This window comes from Carcharodon carcharias, chromosome 2 (assembly GCF_017639515.1).
Source record: "Carcharodon carcharias isolate sCarCar2 chromosome 2, sCarCar2.pri, whole genome shotgun sequence".
Taxonomy (NCBI): domain Eukaryota; kingdom Metazoa; phylum Chordata; class Chondrichthyes; order Lamniformes; family Lamnidae; genus Carcharodon; species Carcharodon carcharias.
In genome coordinates this window covers 55,237,983-55,256,426 of record NC_054468.1, presented here as the reverse complement: position 1 = coordinate 55,256,426, position 18,444 = coordinate 55,237,983, and the positions used below count along the sequence as shown (strand labels likewise).

At 44.1% G+C, this 18,444-nt stretch overlaps 1 protein-coding gene across 1 annotated transcript in view; it reads right to left on the bottom strand.

Annotated features, from left to right (window-relative positions):
• kcnab1a (potassium voltage-gated channel subfamily A regulatory beta subunit 1a) overlaps positions 1-18,444 on the bottom strand; it is a 395,251-nt gene that overhangs the window by 374,296 nt on the left and 2,511 nt on the right. The window contains exon 2 of the mRNA XM_041212026.1: positions 10,079-10,183. Coding sequence (XP_041067960.1) covers positions 10,079-10,155 — 77 coding nt within the window. The 5' untranslated portion in view covers positions 10,156-10,183. The remainder of the gene's footprint in view (positions 1-10,078; positions 10,184-18,444) is intronic.

The window sequence follows — 18,444 nt, the reverse complement described above, 5'->3', positions numbered from 1 at the left end:
CTGACAAAAGAAAACTGACAGTTGACTTTGGCATTTAGTCTTAGACATGTTAATTATATAAAACTGACACAGTGCAAAAGTTCCCTACTAGTCCCATACTTGAATCATCTGAAACAGCAGCATAATGGTTACAATAATCTGCTAAATGCAGGTTCAAATCCCACTATGACAGTTTGCAACAAGACATGAAAAACATGAAGTCCATTAATATGATCCAAGAATAACTGAATACAACTTTTCTTTCTCCACTGCAATGTTTTAATATTGACTGTAAAACACTGCTCTCTACTTACAGTGAAATTTAGAGAAGGTATCTGTGACATCGCAGCTGAGATTATTAATTCTTCATGACATACTTGCATTCAATGAGGCATATCTGTTTCACCATGTAAACTATCCAACGATGGCCAATGTTTAATGACGTCTCCTACTGATACATTTTCAGGAAGTTAAATCTACCTTGACTGTGACCTTTTACAGAAAACAGAAAGATCAACAGTCCAAACTGCCACCCATCTGTCACACCCTAATCATTAGGTTAGCTAGTGGTCTTACCTAGTATAACATTCACCAGAAAGGTCATTGGCCTGAACAGTTAACTGTTTCTCTGTGCACAGATGCTGCCAGGCCTGCTGAGTATTTCCAGCATTTTCCATGTTTATTTCAAATTTCCAACATCTACAGTATTTTTTGTAGTAGTTTTATTTCTTTCGCTTGTTTTCCCTTTTCTTTTTCTGAGCCTCATCTTCACATCTCTAACTTTATCTCTTCTTAATATGTATGTGAAAGAATATCCTGAAGACTACCTGTCATGTATTGTGACAAATAACGTCCATTCTTCTCACATTGGTAATATTCACAGAATATTGGGTACCTCAGAATCCTGCTTCACTGAACTCTATCTAAAACCTTTGGCACAAAGCAGCTCATTGAATCTCATACTTACAGTCATCAGGTGCTTACAAGTCATAACTGTCTTCTTGTGCTTCATGTTCAGAAGGGATATTGCATCTATCCAATAATTTCCCTTTCATTAAGATCATTATTACAAGGATTATGGTTGGTGCCATATGAATCCTCAGTTGTCACAGATAGGCAAGATTTGAATCAATATAGTTTTCCACATAGTACCTCTCAAGCAAACAATAATATAAATGCAGCTTCTCCTGATTCACTGATTTCACAGACACTTGAAGATTCAAATGGGTCCATCCCTGGACACCAAGTTAACACCACAATGAATGTAAGTATGAACTATCTCACAGGAAGATTAGGACAGAGTAATTTCTTTAAATCAGACAAAAAAGAACATTTTCCCCAAATATTCTCAAGATGTTGTGCTTCTTCTGTTATAATTCAGGACTTATGCCTTATTCTTCAATTGTGACTGTTTCCCTGCCAAAGTTTTGGTGCCAATCTCAGGCACCGATTTTGTGCTGTCTAGCACCATGCTTGTACAATATTCAGCATTATTTCCGCTCAGTGCTGTCCCTGTTAGGAAGCTTTAAAGAAATCACTGAGTATTCAACCTCTGTAAAATGTTTCATGTTGCTGACTGACTTGTAACAGAGCTTAAGGGCTTTCCTTGAACTCTTGAGCTATGCATCAGCTCACACAATACGTTGATTGTTGTGCTTGGTTATTAAATCCCAATCAATTCTTTCGTTAATACTGCTATTTATGGATTCACTTAATGGGACTGCTTTATGATAGGGTAATTTGAAAGTTGTGTGTGAATTGATATAATTTTCCTGATAAATGGGAAGCATGTGCCAAAAAGGATGTTCTGAAATATATGTCGTACGACCTGTCATTCAATGAAGAGAAAACATCTCAATATAGTAACCAGAGTTAGTTATTCTATTTCACCTGCACACCCAGCAGTCGTTGTTTCTGCCAGCAGTGACTAAACATGAGCCATACATGTTTAATGTTTCTACATTAAAAGTTATTTATTTTAGATTGATTTTGTGTTTTAATGCCAAAAGTTGCAAGGCCATCACTGGTAATAACAACCATTGGTAGCAACATTGATTTGATGAAACAATGTGGAAATTTTACACTGATGAGTGAATGCATGGCACATTCCAAAAGTCTCAAGTCCTGTTCTGATTTCCCTGGCCGAAGGAATCACTAATTGAAGACTCCTGTAATTCCACTGGGTGGCACATACTGAGTGATTGAGATGCTGAACTGAACAGTATGATTCAGTCAGCCTGTATTGCAGAATCTTTCACACACTCCCAGCAGGTCTACTGTTATATATCTACTGCTTTGATATATTGCTCCATTACTTAACAGTCTGAGAATAATTCAAACTTTGTTTATTAATTTGTGGCCCAAATGTATTGAAAAAACTGACACACACACAAACACATCTACCTTACACATTGATTACAGTGCACTATGTCACATAAACTATTGCCTTCCACAAGGCTGAGTTTGGTGATGCCACTTCCCAAAATGTATTTGCACTTTGAAGTCAAAGCCAGCAACGTCCAGCCAACCACCTGCAGCAAGGTTGAAGAAAGGAAAAACAAGTCCTGTCTTTCAGAAATATGTGCCATTGCTATTAAAACATATGAAAGCAAGCTTTTTGATGTGGGAGATGGGCAGAGCATTTTGAAAGATGAAATGTGTTAATAGTATGCTAGTAGCAGTACAGATGGTGCAGAAATTTTGGATGCCAAAATGTCAGAAGTCTAAGTGTTTTAACGAGCGGCTGTCTTTCGGTCTAGACAATGTTAAACCCCCAGTGCACTGCTGCAAGAATACACCAATGTTAAATCCAGTGTACCGTTGGAGGAATATGCCAATATTAAACCCAGTGTACTACTGGGGCATTATGTCCAACATTAAACCCAGTGCACTATTGGAGGAATATAGCAATGTTAAACCCAATGCACTGCTGGAGGAATATATGAATGTTAAACCTAATGCACAATGGAGGAATATACCTAAAGTTAAACCTAGCACACTACTGAAGGAATATACCAATGTTAAACTCAGTGCACTACTGGAGGAATATACCAATGTTAAACCCAGTGCACTACTGGAGGAATATACCAATGTTAAACCCAGTGCACTATTGGAGGAATATACCAATGTTAAACCCAATGCACTGCTGGAGGAATATACCAATGTTAAACCTAATGCACTATGGAGGAATATACCTAAAGTTAAACCTAGCACACTACTGAAGGAATATACCAATGTTAAACTCAGTGCACTACTGGAGGAATATACCAATGTTAAACCCAGTGCACAACTGGAGGAATATATCAATTTAAACCTAAAGCACAATGGAGGAATATACCCAAAGTTAAACCTAGCACATGACTGGAGGAATATACTAATGTTAAACCTAGTGCACTGCTGCTTCATTATACCCAATGTTAAGATAAAAGCAAAATACTGCAGATGCTAGAAATCTGAAATAAAAACAGAAAATGCTGGAAAAACTCAGCAGGTCTGACATCACCCTGGAGAGAGAAACAGAGCTAATATTTTGAGTCCATATGACTCTTCTTTAGCTCTGAAGAAGTCATACAGACTCAAAACTTTAGCTCTGTTTCTCTCTCCACAAAAGCCGTCAGACCCTTAGAGTTTTTCCTGCATTTTCTGTTTTTATACCCAATGTTAAATGCAGTGCACTGCTGGAGCACTATAACCAACATTAAACCCAGTGCACTGCTGGAGGAATATACCAATGTTAAACCCAGTGATGCAGAATGTATCAGAATGTGGGGGACTTCAATGTCCATCACCAAGAGTGACTCAGTAGCACCACTACTGACCGAGCTGGCCGTGTCCTAAAGGACATAGCTGCTAGACTGGGTCTGCGGCAGGTGGTGAGGAAACCAACAAGAGGGAAAATCATACTTGACGTCATCCTCACCATCCTGACTGCTGCAGATGCAATGACCACCACACAGTCATTGAGGAGACGAAGTCCCATCTGAGGATATCCTTCATTGTGTTGGGTGGCATTACCACCGTGCTAAATGGGGTAAATTTTGAACAGATCTAGCAACTCAAAACTGGGCATCCATGAGGCACTATGGACCATCAGCAGCAGAATTGTACTCGAACAAAATCTGTAAGCTTATGGTCTGTCATATTCCCCACTCTATCATTACCATCAAACCAGGGGACCAACGCTGGTTCAATTAAGAATGCAGGAGGGCATGCCAGGGGCAGCACGAGGCATACCTAAAAATGAGGTGTCAACCTGGTGAAGCTGTAACACAGGACTACTTGCGTGTCAAACAGCGTAAGCAGCAAGTGATAGGCAGAGCTAAGTGATCCCACAACCAAAGGATCAGATCTAAGCTCTGCAGTCTTGCCACATCCAGTCGTGAAAGGTGGTGGACAATTAAACAACTCACTGGAGGAGGAGGTTCCACAAATATTCCCATCCAGATTGATGGGGGAGTTCAGCACATCAGTGCAAAAGATAAGACTGAAGCACTTGTTACAATCTTCAGCCATTAGTGCTGAGTGCATGATCCATCTCGGCCTCCTCCGGAGGTCCCCAGCATCACAGATGCCAGTCTTCAGCCAATTCAATTCATTCCATATGATAGCAAGAAACAACTGACAGCACTGGATAGTGCAAAGGCTATTGGGCCTGACAATATTCCAGCAATAGTACTGAAGACTTGTGCTCCAGAACTTGCCACACCCCTAACCAGACCTCATTTCAGCCTTGGTTCAAACATGGGACAAAAGATCTGAACTCCTGAGGTGAGGTGAGAGTGTCTGCCCTTGACATCAAGGCAGCATTTGACAGAGTATGGCATCAAGGAGCCCTAACAAAACTGGAGTCAATGGGAATCGGGGAAAACTGTGTTGGTTGGGGGTCATACCTAGCACAAAGGAAGATGGTTGTGGTTGTTGGAGGTCAGTCATCTCAGCTCCAGGACATCACTGCAGGAGTTCCTCAGGATAGTGTCCTCGGCCCAACCATCTTCAGCTGCTTCATCAATGATCTTTCATCCATCATACGTTCAGGAGTGGGAATTTTCGCTGATTACTGCACAATGTTCAGCACCATTCGCGACTCCTCAAATACTGAAGCAGTCCATTTCCAAATCCAGCAAGGCCTGGACAATATCCAGGCTTGGACTGACAAGTGGCAAGTAACATTGGCGCCACACAAGTATCAGGCAATGGTCATCTCCAACAAGAGCGAATCTAACCATCGTCCCTTGACATTCTATGGCATTGCCATTGCTGAATCCCCAACTATCAACATCCTGGGGGTTACCAGTGATCAGAAACTGAACTGGACTAGCCATATAAATATCGTGGCTACAAGAGCAGGTCAGAGGCTAGGAATCATGTGATGAGTAATTCACCTCCTGACTCCCCAAAGTCTGTCCACCATCTAGAAGGCACAAGTCAGGAGTGTGATGGAATACTTCCCACTTGCCTGGATGAGTGCAGCTCCCACAACACTCAAGAAGCTTGACACCATCCAGGACAAAGCAGCCCGATTGATTGGCATTGGCATTACATTTACAAACGTTCACTCCCTCACCACTGATGCACAGTAGCAGCAGTGTGTACCATCTACAAGATGCACTGAATGAATTCACAAAAGCTCCTTCAGCAGCACCTTCCATACCCATGACCATTACCATCTAGAAGGACAAGGGCAGCAGACAGATGGGGACACCTCTACCTGGAAATTCCCCTCCAAGTCAGTCACCATCCTGACTTGAGAATATATCACCGTTCCTTCACAGTCGTGGGGTCAAAATTGTGGAACTCCCTCCCTAGCAGCACTGTGGGTATACCTACACCACATGGACTGCAGCGGTTCAAGAGAGCAGCTCACCATCACCTTCTCAAGAACAATTAGGGATGGCCAATAAATGCTAGCCCAGCCAGCGAAGCCCACATCCCATGAATGAATAAATAAAAATACTGCACAGCCACTCACAGAGAGAGGAGCTGGGTTAAAGAAGGATGTGCTGAGACCCAAGGCCATAAAAATGGAGCGCGATAGATCGGAGAACCTCGTGGGTAGGACTCAGTGCCGGAAGGAGCAGACCAGCGGTAGATTGTCGGCTCCCCCGCTAACCGACAGGTGGGTGGAGGACTGCTCGGCTCCCCCGCTGACCGGCAGGCAGATGGAAGACCGCTCGGCCCTCCCGCTGACCTATAGCAGGAGGTGGAGCCAATGAGCTAGCCGCACGCATGCACAGTCCAGTTCCACGACCCACGAGCGTGTACAGTGACTTCAACGGCAGGAGAAACCACACATGTGCTAGTGGACACACTGTGAGTCGTGCACATGCACAGTTTGCTGGCACATGGCTAATCAACAAAAGAGCAAGAGAAACCTGATCATTGTTGTCCAAAAGCATGGATGTAAGTTCATACAGTAATATCCAACTCATTCAGAGTGAGGGTGTACACACTTCTCATCCCTGCCACAACAATAGGTAGAATATACAGATTTTATAACAAAGGCAAAATACTGCGGATGCTGGAAATCTGAAACAAAAACAAAAAGTGCTGGAAATATTCAGCAGCTTGACAGCATCTATGGAGAGAAAGACAGAGTTAACGTTTCGAGTCCATATGACTTCTTCGGAACTAAAGAGAAGTAAAGATATAGTGAAATATATACTGTGTAAGGGGGAGTGGGACAGATGAAGCTGGATAGAAGGCCAGTGATAGGTGGAGGCAAAGGAGAGATTACAAAAGATTTCATAAACAAAAGATCGAAGGAGTGTTGATGGTGGTGATACTGGCTGAAGGAGGTGCTAATGGTGACATTAAAAGTAGAAAGCAGGATGAGCAAGTGAAAGATGGCTCTAGTGGGGGTGGGGGGAGGGGACGGTGGTAGGAAAAAAGATCAAAATAGGCTAAAAGGTGGGGGTAAAGCAATGAATAAAAATGAAATTTAAAGAAAAATAATAAAATATATATATAAAAGTTAAAAAATAAATATTTGAAAAGGGGGTGAGGATGGAGAAGAGTTGGTCTGAAGTTGTGGAATTCAAGTTAAGTCCGAAAGGCTGTAAAGTGCCTAATCGGAAGATGAGGTGCTGTTCCTCCAGTTTGTGTTGAGCTTCACTGGAACATTGCAGCAGGCCAAGGATGGACATATGGTCATGAGAGCAGGATGGTGTACTGAAGTGGCAAGTGACAGGAAGGTCTGGGTCATGTTGCAGACAGGCCGAAGATGTTCTGCAAATCAGTCACCCAGTTTGCGTTTGGTCTCTCCAATATAGGGGAGACTGCATTGGGAGCAGCGAATGCAGTAGACCAAATTGAGGGAAGTGCAAGTGACTGCTTCAGTTGAAAGGAGTGTTTGGGCCCTTGGACAGTGAGGAGGGGGGAAGTAAAGGGCCAGGTGTTGCACCTTCTGCAATTGCATGGGAAGGTGCCGTGGGAAGGGGTTGAGGAGAAGGGGGTGATGGAGAGTGGACCAGGGTGTCCCAGAGGGAACGATCCCTGCGGAATGCCGACAGGGGGGTGGTGAAGGGAAGATGTGTTTGGTGGTGGAAATGCTGGAAATGGGGAAGGATGATCCTTTGAATGCTAAGGCTGGTGGGGTGAAAAGTGAGGACAAGGGGGACCCTATCATGTTTTTGGGAGGGAGAGGAAAGTGTGAGGGCAGAGGCATGGGAGTTGGGCTGGACATGGTTGAGTGACCTGTCACCAACCGTGGTTGGGAAATCTCGGTTAAGGAAGAAGGAAGACATGTCAGAAGCACTGTTTTGGAAAGCGGCATCATCAGAACAGATACGACGGAGGCAAAGGAACTGAGAGAATGGGATGGAGTCTTTACACGAAGCAGGGTGAGAGGAGTTGTAATCGAGGTAGGTGTGGGAGTTGGTAGGCTTGTAATGAATATTGGTGGACAGTCTATCACCAGAAATTAAGACAGAGAGGTCAAGGAAGGGAAGGGAAGTGTCAGAGATGGACCATGTCAAAGTGATGGAGGGGTGGAAATTGGAAGCAAAATTAATACATTTTTCCAGGTCCAGTCGAGAGCATGAAGCAGCACTGAAACAGTCATCGATGTACCGGAGAAAAAGTTGAGGGAGGGGGCCTGAGCAGAACTGGAATAAGGAATGTTTCACATACCCCATAAAGAGACAGGCATAACTGGGGCCCATACGGGTACCCATAGCCACACCTTTTATTTGGAGGAAGTGAGACGAGTTTAAGGAGAAATTGTTCAGTGTGAGAACAAGTTCAGCCAGACAGAGGAGAGTAGTGGTGGATGGGGATTGTTCGGGCCTCTGTTCATGGAAGAAGCGGAAGGCCCGCAGACCATCCTGGTGGGGGATGGAGGTGTAGAGGGTTTGGACGTCCATGGTGAAGAGAAGGCATTTGGGGCCAGGGAACTGGAAATTTTTGATATGATGTAAGGCATCAGAGGAATCATGGATGTAGGTGGGAAGAGACTGGACAAGGGGAGAGAGAACTGAGTCAAGATAGGAAGAAATGAGTTCTGCTTTCTACTCTTAATGTCACCATTAGCACCTCCTTTAACCAGTACCACCACCATCAACGCGCCTTCGACCTTTTGTTTATGACATCTTTTGCAATCTCTCCTTTGCCTCCACCTATCACTGGTCTTCTATCCAGCTTCACCTGTCCCACCCCCTTAAACAGTATATATTTCACCATATTTTTACTTCCCTTTAGTTCTGAAGAAGGGTCATTCAGACTTGAAAAGTTAACTCTGTCTTTCTCTCCACAGACGCTCTCAAACCTGCTGAGTTTTTTCAGCATGTTTTGTTCTTGGTACAGACTTTATGTTTACTATATAGTGATAGTTGCAGTTTTATCAAATATGTTAACTTTTTTGACAACAGTTGTGACTAAAAAACACAAAATGTCATTTGCAGAACTGAAAAAGTTCAGAAGCCTTAATTGCTTGTATCAAAAGAGAAGTTAATAAATGTTGGAACTTGTCTGTGCATCAATGGAAACATTCAGTAACCTTATAATTTTGATCTTGTGAATAATTTTTAATAACGTAGGGCTCTTCTCATTTTGGGAAAGTGCAGGATGAAAATCCTCAGAACAGAATTTCTACTGATTATAGTTGCAATAATGTAGAGAGGAATAATGCCATATGATCTCCTCCAAAGTACGGAGTGATGAACATTTATGGTAGAAAATACTTATGGGGCAGAATTTTGCAGTTGGCGAGCAGGGGGGCGGGGCCCACGGGATGCATAAAATGACGCAGGATGACATTAGGCGGAACCCCCGATGTCATCCCGCCCCATTTAAATTTTCAGGAAGGCGGGGACGCAGCAAAATCAGCTGCGGGCCCGCCGACCTGTCAAGGGCCAATTGAGGCCATTAACAGGATCATTTAAGCAATTAAAGGACCTGCCCGTCCAACCTTAAGGTCGGCGGGCAGACCAGGAGCCCCAGCAGCAAATAGAGAAAACATGAAACCTCATCCAGCGGTGGGATGAGGTTTCATGTAGGGATTTAAAAATTTTAATAAAGTTATTCTGTAAATTATGAACATGTCCCATCTCGTGGGACATTTTCACATGAGGGGGACATGTAAGGGATTTTTTTTTCTCTATTTGTAATATTTTTCAAACTCCAGGTGATCTCCCTGAGGCTAAGTGCAGCCTCAGGGAGATGTGCACTCTTTCATGCACATGCGCGAAAGAGCGCACTCTTGCTATTAGGGAATCCCCTCCCGCCCGCACAGGGAGTGCATAGCGCTTCCCGCTGGGTGTCATGCTGGGCGGGCCTTAATTGGCCCGCCCACGTAAAATAGCGGCGGGGCCCGCTTCGCTGAGGGGGAATCAGCTCCCCGCCCGCTGGAGATTGGGTCGGGCCCACCCGCCCAACAAGCAGAAAACTCGGCCCATGTTGTCAATTAAACATTCATGTAGTAGACAAGGGTGTCATATGTTCCAACTTATTTTTAACCTTTCAGCAGTACTGACTTGTTTAACAACAAAACTCAAATCACATACACAATGATGAAGTTCAATAGCTTTGAAGAGTAACATCAGCATAAGCTCTAGTGATATAAATAACTCATGAATGTTCCAATATTGACAAAAATGGACCATACCTGTACAGCATAGCAACAGTATTCTGTTTCTTCTGTGAAACCTTCCCAGGTGAGCCAGCCAATGAATCAGAATACATTTCTCCCAATAAAGAAACGCAACATCCTCTAAAGAGGGAAAACCAAAAGAAAAATTAACAGGTCTGGCAAGTAGCTATTTAAGCCAGAGTAATAGTCTACAAAATGTTGCGACAAATTCTTAGAACCAAATTGCTTTATTGTGATACATGTCCTCAAGGGTAACTAGGGATGGGCAGTAAATGCTGGCCCAGCCAGTGAAGCCCACATCCCATGAATGAATTTTTAAAAAAACTTAAATCTCAGAATAACTGTTTTAGAATTTAGTTCCTAAAATGATGTATAATGTCTTCTTTGAAAAAATGTTTACCTTCTCTCTGCCAGTCACTGTTCTCGTTCTAAAGGAATAGAAAGGTGAACTGTGCCTGTGGTAATCTCTAGCATTGTATAATTTCTGAGGGAAAAATGTTAAGGCAGTAGGCCATGCCTTTTTCTTCTTTTGATTCTCTTCCCTGCATTCATCCAAAGAAGCACCTAACCATAGTTGTGTGGCATCCCCTTTGACAACTGATCACTCTTTGGAAAATTATTTTATCAGGCTGCTGTAGACTCCTTACATTGTTATTGCTGTGAGAATATACTATTTCCAATAATTCATGGAATACTATGGAACCTCCTATTTTATCTGTACAGACTTAAAGAAAGTACGTATACAAAATGTATGTGAACGCTAATGGAACCACTTCTATTTTGAATGCTAATCAGGAAGTACTAATTTGTCTAAATTGCAACTTCTTAAAGTACTTTATTGTGTAGTAATGAATTTTGTCTTACCTTGGTAATAGATTGCACATCTTCAGTAAATGTGTGCATTCTGCATCAACATACATCTAACTCGTTTGGAAAAACTATTTAGTGAGAGGTTGGCTCAAGCTATGCAATGAGACTGCGGTTATCCTCTCCAGTTCACTTCATTCTGCATTTCTATACTGCGAGGTAAGTAGCTGACTGATACACTTTTTTCTGCCGAAATAGTTAAACCACTCTTTTAATTACAGTGTTTTTCAAGACAAAAGAAACATGATTAAACAGGTAGAATTCAACATTCTGATCCCATGGGCATGCCAATGAGTAACTAAATTAACTAAAAACACTGCTGTGTGTCCATACATTCTGTGTGTTATTTAGTCCGTGCATCTGTATACCAGTGTTTCTATCTATGCTGTCTGATGTGTGTGACCTCATGTCCCTGGGTAGAGAATTTTTTTTCATTCATGTTACAAAGTACTCCAACCTCAGGGATAGTGTTTGTCAATAGTACTGTAAAATTACTTCTAAAGCTGCAAAAGATATAATTCAAGGCTACTTCCTTTACCACCCCATTCCACCAGCCCCAGGACACAACCTACTGCTGCTCTAGAGGGGTATTTCCATTTTGCTTTAGCATGTGTCAACTTCCAAAAATGCCTTAACAAAGTTCTTCACAAAAGGCTGCTGCATCTGGACAAAATATTTGATAAGGTGCCATATCAAAGGTTATTGTGGAAAATAAAAGCTCATAGTGTAGGGGGTAACATATTGGCATGGATAGAAGATTAGCTAGCTAACAGGAAACAGAGAGTAGGCATAAATGGGTCTTTTTCTGGTTGGCAAGATGTTACAAGTGGTGTGCCATAAGGTTCAGTGTTGGAGCCTCAACTTATAACAATTTATATATATGACTTGGATGAAGGGACCGAAGGAATGGGTTCTAAATTTGCTGATGACACAAAGATAGATAGGAAAGCAATTTGTGAAGGGGAAATAAGGCGGCTACAAAGTGACATAGATAGGTTAAGTAAGTTGGCAAAGATCTGGCAAATAGAGCATAATGTGGGTAAATGTGAAATTGTCCAATTTGGGAGGAAGAATAAAAAAGAAGAATTTTATCTAAATGGTGAGAGATTGCAGAGCCTGAGGGATCTGGGTGTCCTAGTTTATGCATCACAAAAGGCCAGTATGCAGGTACAGCAAGTAACTAGGAAAGCTAATGGAATGTTATATTTACTGCAAGAGGAATTGAATATAAAATTAGAGAGGTTATGCTTCAGTTTTACAGACACTGGTGAGACCACATCTGGAGTACTGTGTGCAGTATTGCTCTCCTTATTTAAGGGAGGATTTAAATGAGTTAGAAGCAGTTCAGAGAAGGTTTACTAGACTAATACCAGGAATGGGCAGATTGTCTTATGAGAAAAGATTGCACAGGCTAGGGGCGGAATTTTCCATGCCTCGCTGATGTTGGGCATGTTTGGCAGTGTGAGCAAACAAAATGACGAGAAGGCCAGAAATCAATTTCACCAGGTTGTGAAACCAGCTTGCAATCAACCGCTCAGCCTGTCGATGGTGGGCTGCATTCCCTACCATTGGACATCGGGATCCTCACTGTGATACATCTGCATATCATTATAAGGCCAGGCCGCTGGAATAATCCCCCTAAATTGGCAGGAAAACACACCAGTGCAGAACACTTTTTGACAAGTGTGACGTGCAGTATTCGGAACTTACTGCCAGGGCCTTGCTCACATCACGGACATATGAGGAGCAGTAGATGTTGGAGCCCAGCAGCAATGGCACACTGGAGGAATGTCCATGGCATGCTGAGGTAGATTCTCATGGACATGGCTCTGCTGCAAAGCAGTCCATGGAAGTTAAAAAGTCACCATTGAGGGTCTGCTCACAACAGATGATGGTTGAGGGAGTGGAGAGGGAGGTCCAGCTGTGTTTGGGAGAGGAAGGTGTACTGGGTGGGTGGGAGAGGAACGTCTAGGATCGACTAGGAGAGGAAGAGGTGACGGGGGGATGAGGTTCGGAGGGGAAGGGAATGAAGGTGTCAGGGGGTGAGGTTGGGAGGGGGGGAATGAAGGTGTTGGGGGACGACATTGGGAGGGGGGAACAAAAGTGTCTGTGGGGCTGGGAGGGGGTGGAGGGAGTACGAGGGAAGGAGGGGTAACTGGGGAGAAGACAGAAACTGGGGAGGTAGGTGCAAGGGGAGGTGGTAGGTGTAAGGGAAGGAGTTCAGAGGGAGGAAGGAGTGCAGAGAGGGGAGGGAGTAATGGTGGAGGAAGGAGTCAGGAAGGGGGAAGGAGAAAGGCTGGAGGACTAAGGTTGGAAAAGAAGAAAGGTGTCTGAGGGAGTCGGAAGGGGAAGGACTAAGGTGGGAAGGAGTTCCAGGGGAAGGAGTTCCAAAGGACAAGAGGGTTTCAAGGAGGGAAGGGGTCTGGCAAGGGAGATGTCCCAGGTGAACATGCAAGGGAGGGCTCTGATGGGTCCATGACTGCCTCCTGGGGAGCAAACTGAGGGTGGATGTGGCATGAGGGAATGGAGAGAATGACCAAGAGTGGAGTGGGAGGGTGAGGGTTCAACAGTATCAATAGAAGTGACAATGAGGGTAGTTAGTGGGGACTCGGAGCCAGTCGCAGACCCTGGGAGTGGGAAGGAGGAGCTCGGGGAAGTGAATGGGGATGGGATTTATGGGAAGGAAGGGAACATGCATGTTCATCTGGACATCCCTGAAGGAAAAGGGTTGTGGCTGGTAGGTCACGGGAGGTGGAAGGTGTGCCGGGGGGTCGACAGCGATGGGGGAAAGGAAATGGGTGACGAGGGGAGGGGAAAGGACGGGGCAGCGAACAAAATACTGTATCACCACCATGCCGTCTAAATCAAAATTGAAACATGAGTAGTAGTGGGCGAGATCAAGTGCTGCAGGTGTGATCAGTGGGTTGGCAGAGATGTAGGTCAGCTCAGATGGACAACTGAAAGCAGGCCGCATAGAAAATGCTCGGGACATTGAGGCAAGTGTGATATGGGAAGGATCCACATACATGGGAGAGTGCTTGCACAAGGCTCAGAAAGGCCCTGTCACACATAGTTCTCCCTCCAGAATCACTTGTTGGCCAGCTGTTCCCACAGCAGTGACAGAGGACGAGGTTGAGGGGCTCACAGACAAACGGGACTTGGAGGGAGAGGTCAACTTCTGAGATTACTGAGTGGATGACCCAAAGGTGTCCAGCTGCCACTCCTCCTGCCTTCGGGGGTCCCAGCCTGGCTCCTTGAGGGGAAGGAGCACCTGGACAGATGTCAAGGTGCCCCGTTTCCCTCTTGCGTTGCCACTGCAGGAACTCACCCATGGCTCCCACAGTGGAGTGCAGGTCTGCACGCATCTTCACGTTTTGCTGGACCAGAGTCTCCATGGTGTCTGCCATCCTTCCCAGGGAGACCTCCATATGTGCACATGTGGGCATCACTTCATCAGAGAACTGGCGGACACAGTCCTCTGACTTGCAAGCCACTCTGTTGAGGGCTTCTAACAGCTCTGCGTTATGTTCCCACACCTTCTGCTAACTCCACAGCATGAGTTGGAAGGCCAAATTCAGAGATTCATCATCTGACTCAGACTTCACAGATGCCTCTTCCCCAGCAGTGCTCCAAGTGCCAGGGAGCTCGGCTGTACCTGCCTTCTCCTGCTGCAGACATGTGTCCGTGCGGTGACCACCGGATTGTGAACCCAAGCCTGCTCTAGATCTAAGTCCCACCAAGATGTGTGTCTCTGCGCTGGTGGAAGGTGTGGATAAGCACTGTGACAGGTCTTCCAGGCTGCTTATTTCCAGCTCTTCAATGGGGGAGGTTTTCTCTTGGCTGGAGGTGAGGACCTGGATGGAGGTGAGGGACTGGCTGGCTGAGGATGTCAGTCATTTGGCAGAGCTCCCTGTGAACCATGTAGAGATAATTAGTGCATGGCAGCAGACTCAAGAGAGAAAGAGCACTCACAATTGTGTTGAAAGAGGGATTACATGGTGCAGGATCCTCACGAGGGTGTTCGCCGTTGAACTCACCGTCACTGCAGACACAGTCCAGGTCCTCACCAGTCAGTGCGATGACACACTCTTCAAAGTGAGTGAGGGGCCTAAGGTGGGCTACTGCACCTCTTCCTGCTGATGTGAGCAGGCTTCTCCTGCATGAAAACAGATGGAGTGTGAGCAGGACACATGGCACTGCATGGAATGTTTGTGTGGTGAGCGGAGACATGGACAGGATGAAGATGCAAGCTCGAGACGATATGAGCCTGATGGAGTTGTGAGGGAATGTGTGAGAGTTAATGGTGTTGTCCCTTGAGGTGTGAGATCCCTGTGGATGTGTGATGGGCTTGTTGAGTGTGTGAGTTGAGAGTGAGGAGAAGAGTGAGTTACCCTGGCGGAATGGATGAGACCATTCATCCTTTTGTGGCACTGGGTGGCTATCGTCTTTTGAAGGGCATTGGTGCTGACCACTGCTGCCACCATCTCCCATGCTGGATTGGTGATGCCGCTGTCCCCTCCTGCAGCCATAGCAAAGGCAGAGGACATCACGATGGGCTTCCACGGCATTGAAAAGGTGCTCAAGGGACATGTCACTAAACCGGGGGGCTGCAGTCTTTTTGCCTTTCAGGGCCATCCTGTCTTTTATATGGCAGTCATGAGCTGGAAGCACTGAGAGGTGTGCATGTGGCTTCACTTTAAATGTGACGCCTGGCATGATGAAGTGGCGAGGTGATGGTGTAGTGGGCGAATGAGAACGCATCCGCCATCGAAATGGCATGTTTCCCAGAATTGCATAATTAATGCAGCAGGTTTGGGACGATACAGTATGAGAAGTCGCCATTGTGGCTGGCAGGTGGTAAAACATTTTTCCCGCTCGCTGCCACACTTAGTGCAAAGCTGGGATGGTTCCGCCCTGACCTTGTATCTGCTGAAGTTTGGAAGAATAAGAGGCAACTTGATTGAAACCTTTAAGATCCTGAGGAGTATTGGCATGGTGGATGTAGAGAGGATGTTTCCTCTTGTGGAAGAATATAGGACTAAGGGTCACAGTTTAAAAATAAGTGCTCACACACATAAGACAGAGATGAGAACTTTTTCTCTCAGAGGATAGTGAGTCTTTGGAACTCCCTTCCTCAAAAGGCAAGGAAGCAGAGTCTTTGAATATTTTTAAGGCAGAGGTAGATAGATTCTTGATAAACAAGGGGGTGGAACTTTAGCAGGGGTAGTCAGGAGGTTACAATCAGATCAGCCATGGTCTTATTGAATGGTGGAGCAGACTCGAGGGGCCGAGTGGCCTACTTCTGCTCCTAATTCATATGTTCATATTCAAGATAGATTCTAGATAGAGACAAGAAATTGGTCAAAGTGAAAGAAATAAAATATATGGAGTAGGGAATTAACAATGGTGTGGTGAAATGTTCTCATTGAAGTGCCCAGAGATTGATGAACATACGAATTAGGAGCAGGAGTAGGCCATTCTGCCCCTCGATCCTACACTATGACTTGGATTCAGGCATTCAATATAAATTGATCAAATTTTCAGATTAAACTTGGAAGGATTCTAGTGAGACAGCCAAATTTACCACTTCAAAGGGAGACATAAATTCAAGGAACGTGTGGACTGAGAGATTAAATTAAACGTAAACAAATCTAAACTGCTGCTTAGTGAGAAAAATGGGCAGGTTATGTATTTTAGGAATGACATTACATGAACTAAGGGTGAATTGAAAGAGATCCGGGGTGTTAGTACTTAATAGGAGCAGCAATCGGTTCAACAATATCAGACTGAAACTGTCCATTGTGGTCACTCTGTTCCTTGAGTGCGAGGTTTGGTTTTGGTCACCAATACTCAAGGTAAACATTCAAGCCAAGGACACAGTACAGTGAAGAACCATGGCATATTTGTAATTAAGACTCAAATAATGGGGTGACTTTCAAAGTCATTTCATTATAAAGACTTACTATATTACACACTGGATATATTATATACATACCTTGTAATTCAAATGTGATCATAGTCATAGAAAATTTATGAATTTATGACATGGAAGGAGTCCTTGTCTGTCTGGATGAGACAGGCCAAAAGAAGTGTCACAGGCTTAGGTCATGGTTGGGTGACAAAAAGTGGGATGTGTGGGATTAGGCATGAGGTGGGAGAGAGGGCAAGGGGCATGGAAGACTTTGAAGTCAGCACCAATGCAGCATCCAGGACACCTCTCTCTCTTTCTTGTCTGTCATTAAAACGCACACCACTGAACGAAAGCAACTGAGCATGGTAGGCCCATCCCTGTCTCAAATCAACTGATATTTTTTAATCCTGTGCAAAACCAGTAGCACTATTGATCTCTGATCTCTCGTTTTGTGTGTGCGATCCTTCTTACTCACTTGTTCTAGGCTGACGGAGCTGGTGCAACATGCCTGTTCATCAGCATTGGTGAGGATTTTGTGCAGAGTGAGCTTCCAGCCGTGCGAGAAGTGCCAGACACTGTTGACCAAGGTTTGAGGCACATACCTGCAATTGCTGTTTTTTATAAGAATGGTCTAAGACTTTTAGAACAGTTTAATCCTGTGCCATATCTGCAAGGTTCTATCATTGAAAAATCTATAGTAAACAGGACAACTGCACTTGTTTAACAATTGGCCAACTTCAGTTTCTAAGATTGGTTTTCAATTAATCATATGCAGTATTAGCTTGTGATGAAGCATCAATGAATAAAAATGGAAAAGCATTTGTAATCAATTAAATGATGTAATCTAGCAATGATTGTAAAAATTATAGTTTTCATTGTTATAACCTATTAGAAGTTAATCATATTGGTTTAATAAATAAGCACATGACAAAATACACCCACCTGTTAACTTGAAGAAATATAAATAAAGTAATTTTTATCCTCAATACTGATTTTTGAACATATGCTATGTTAAAAATTGCTATCACATTGCTATCAGATACAGATCTATTTTCTGCTGAATGACCTTTCATTGTTTTGGCACCTAACAGAAGAATTAGCTTAACTTGCGGTCAAAAATCAATACAAATTTTCAAAAACTGTTTTTTAAATTTTTTTGTCGGAATAAACAACCAACAGGCAGAATTTCTAATGTTTGAGCAATGTATTTTCAATCTCCCTAAATCTTAATGAAACAATTAAATCAAGTGATCAATCTGAACAAACTCAGCTCTCCTTCCAATCTGCAGTTCATAGGCCCACATTTCCTATCCCTTTAGCAAGGCATTAAGGCAATCACTTGAGGTATTCAACTGTTGGAGACGAACCATTAAGCCTTATCACTTGGACAATGGGACCCTGGTTAGGAGAGCTTCCTACGCATGATCTAATCAAGTTACCTTTCAAATACACTGACGATGACTTAACTTGGATTCCCTGGGCAGTTGCCGAGAGAAGGTCATGTAGCAAGACAACCCCCTGTACGTTTAAGCACCTTTGTCTCTGCAGAACTGAGGATAAGCAGCTGAGGTGCTGAGAGATAAGGCCAGAATGGGTCCCTCCT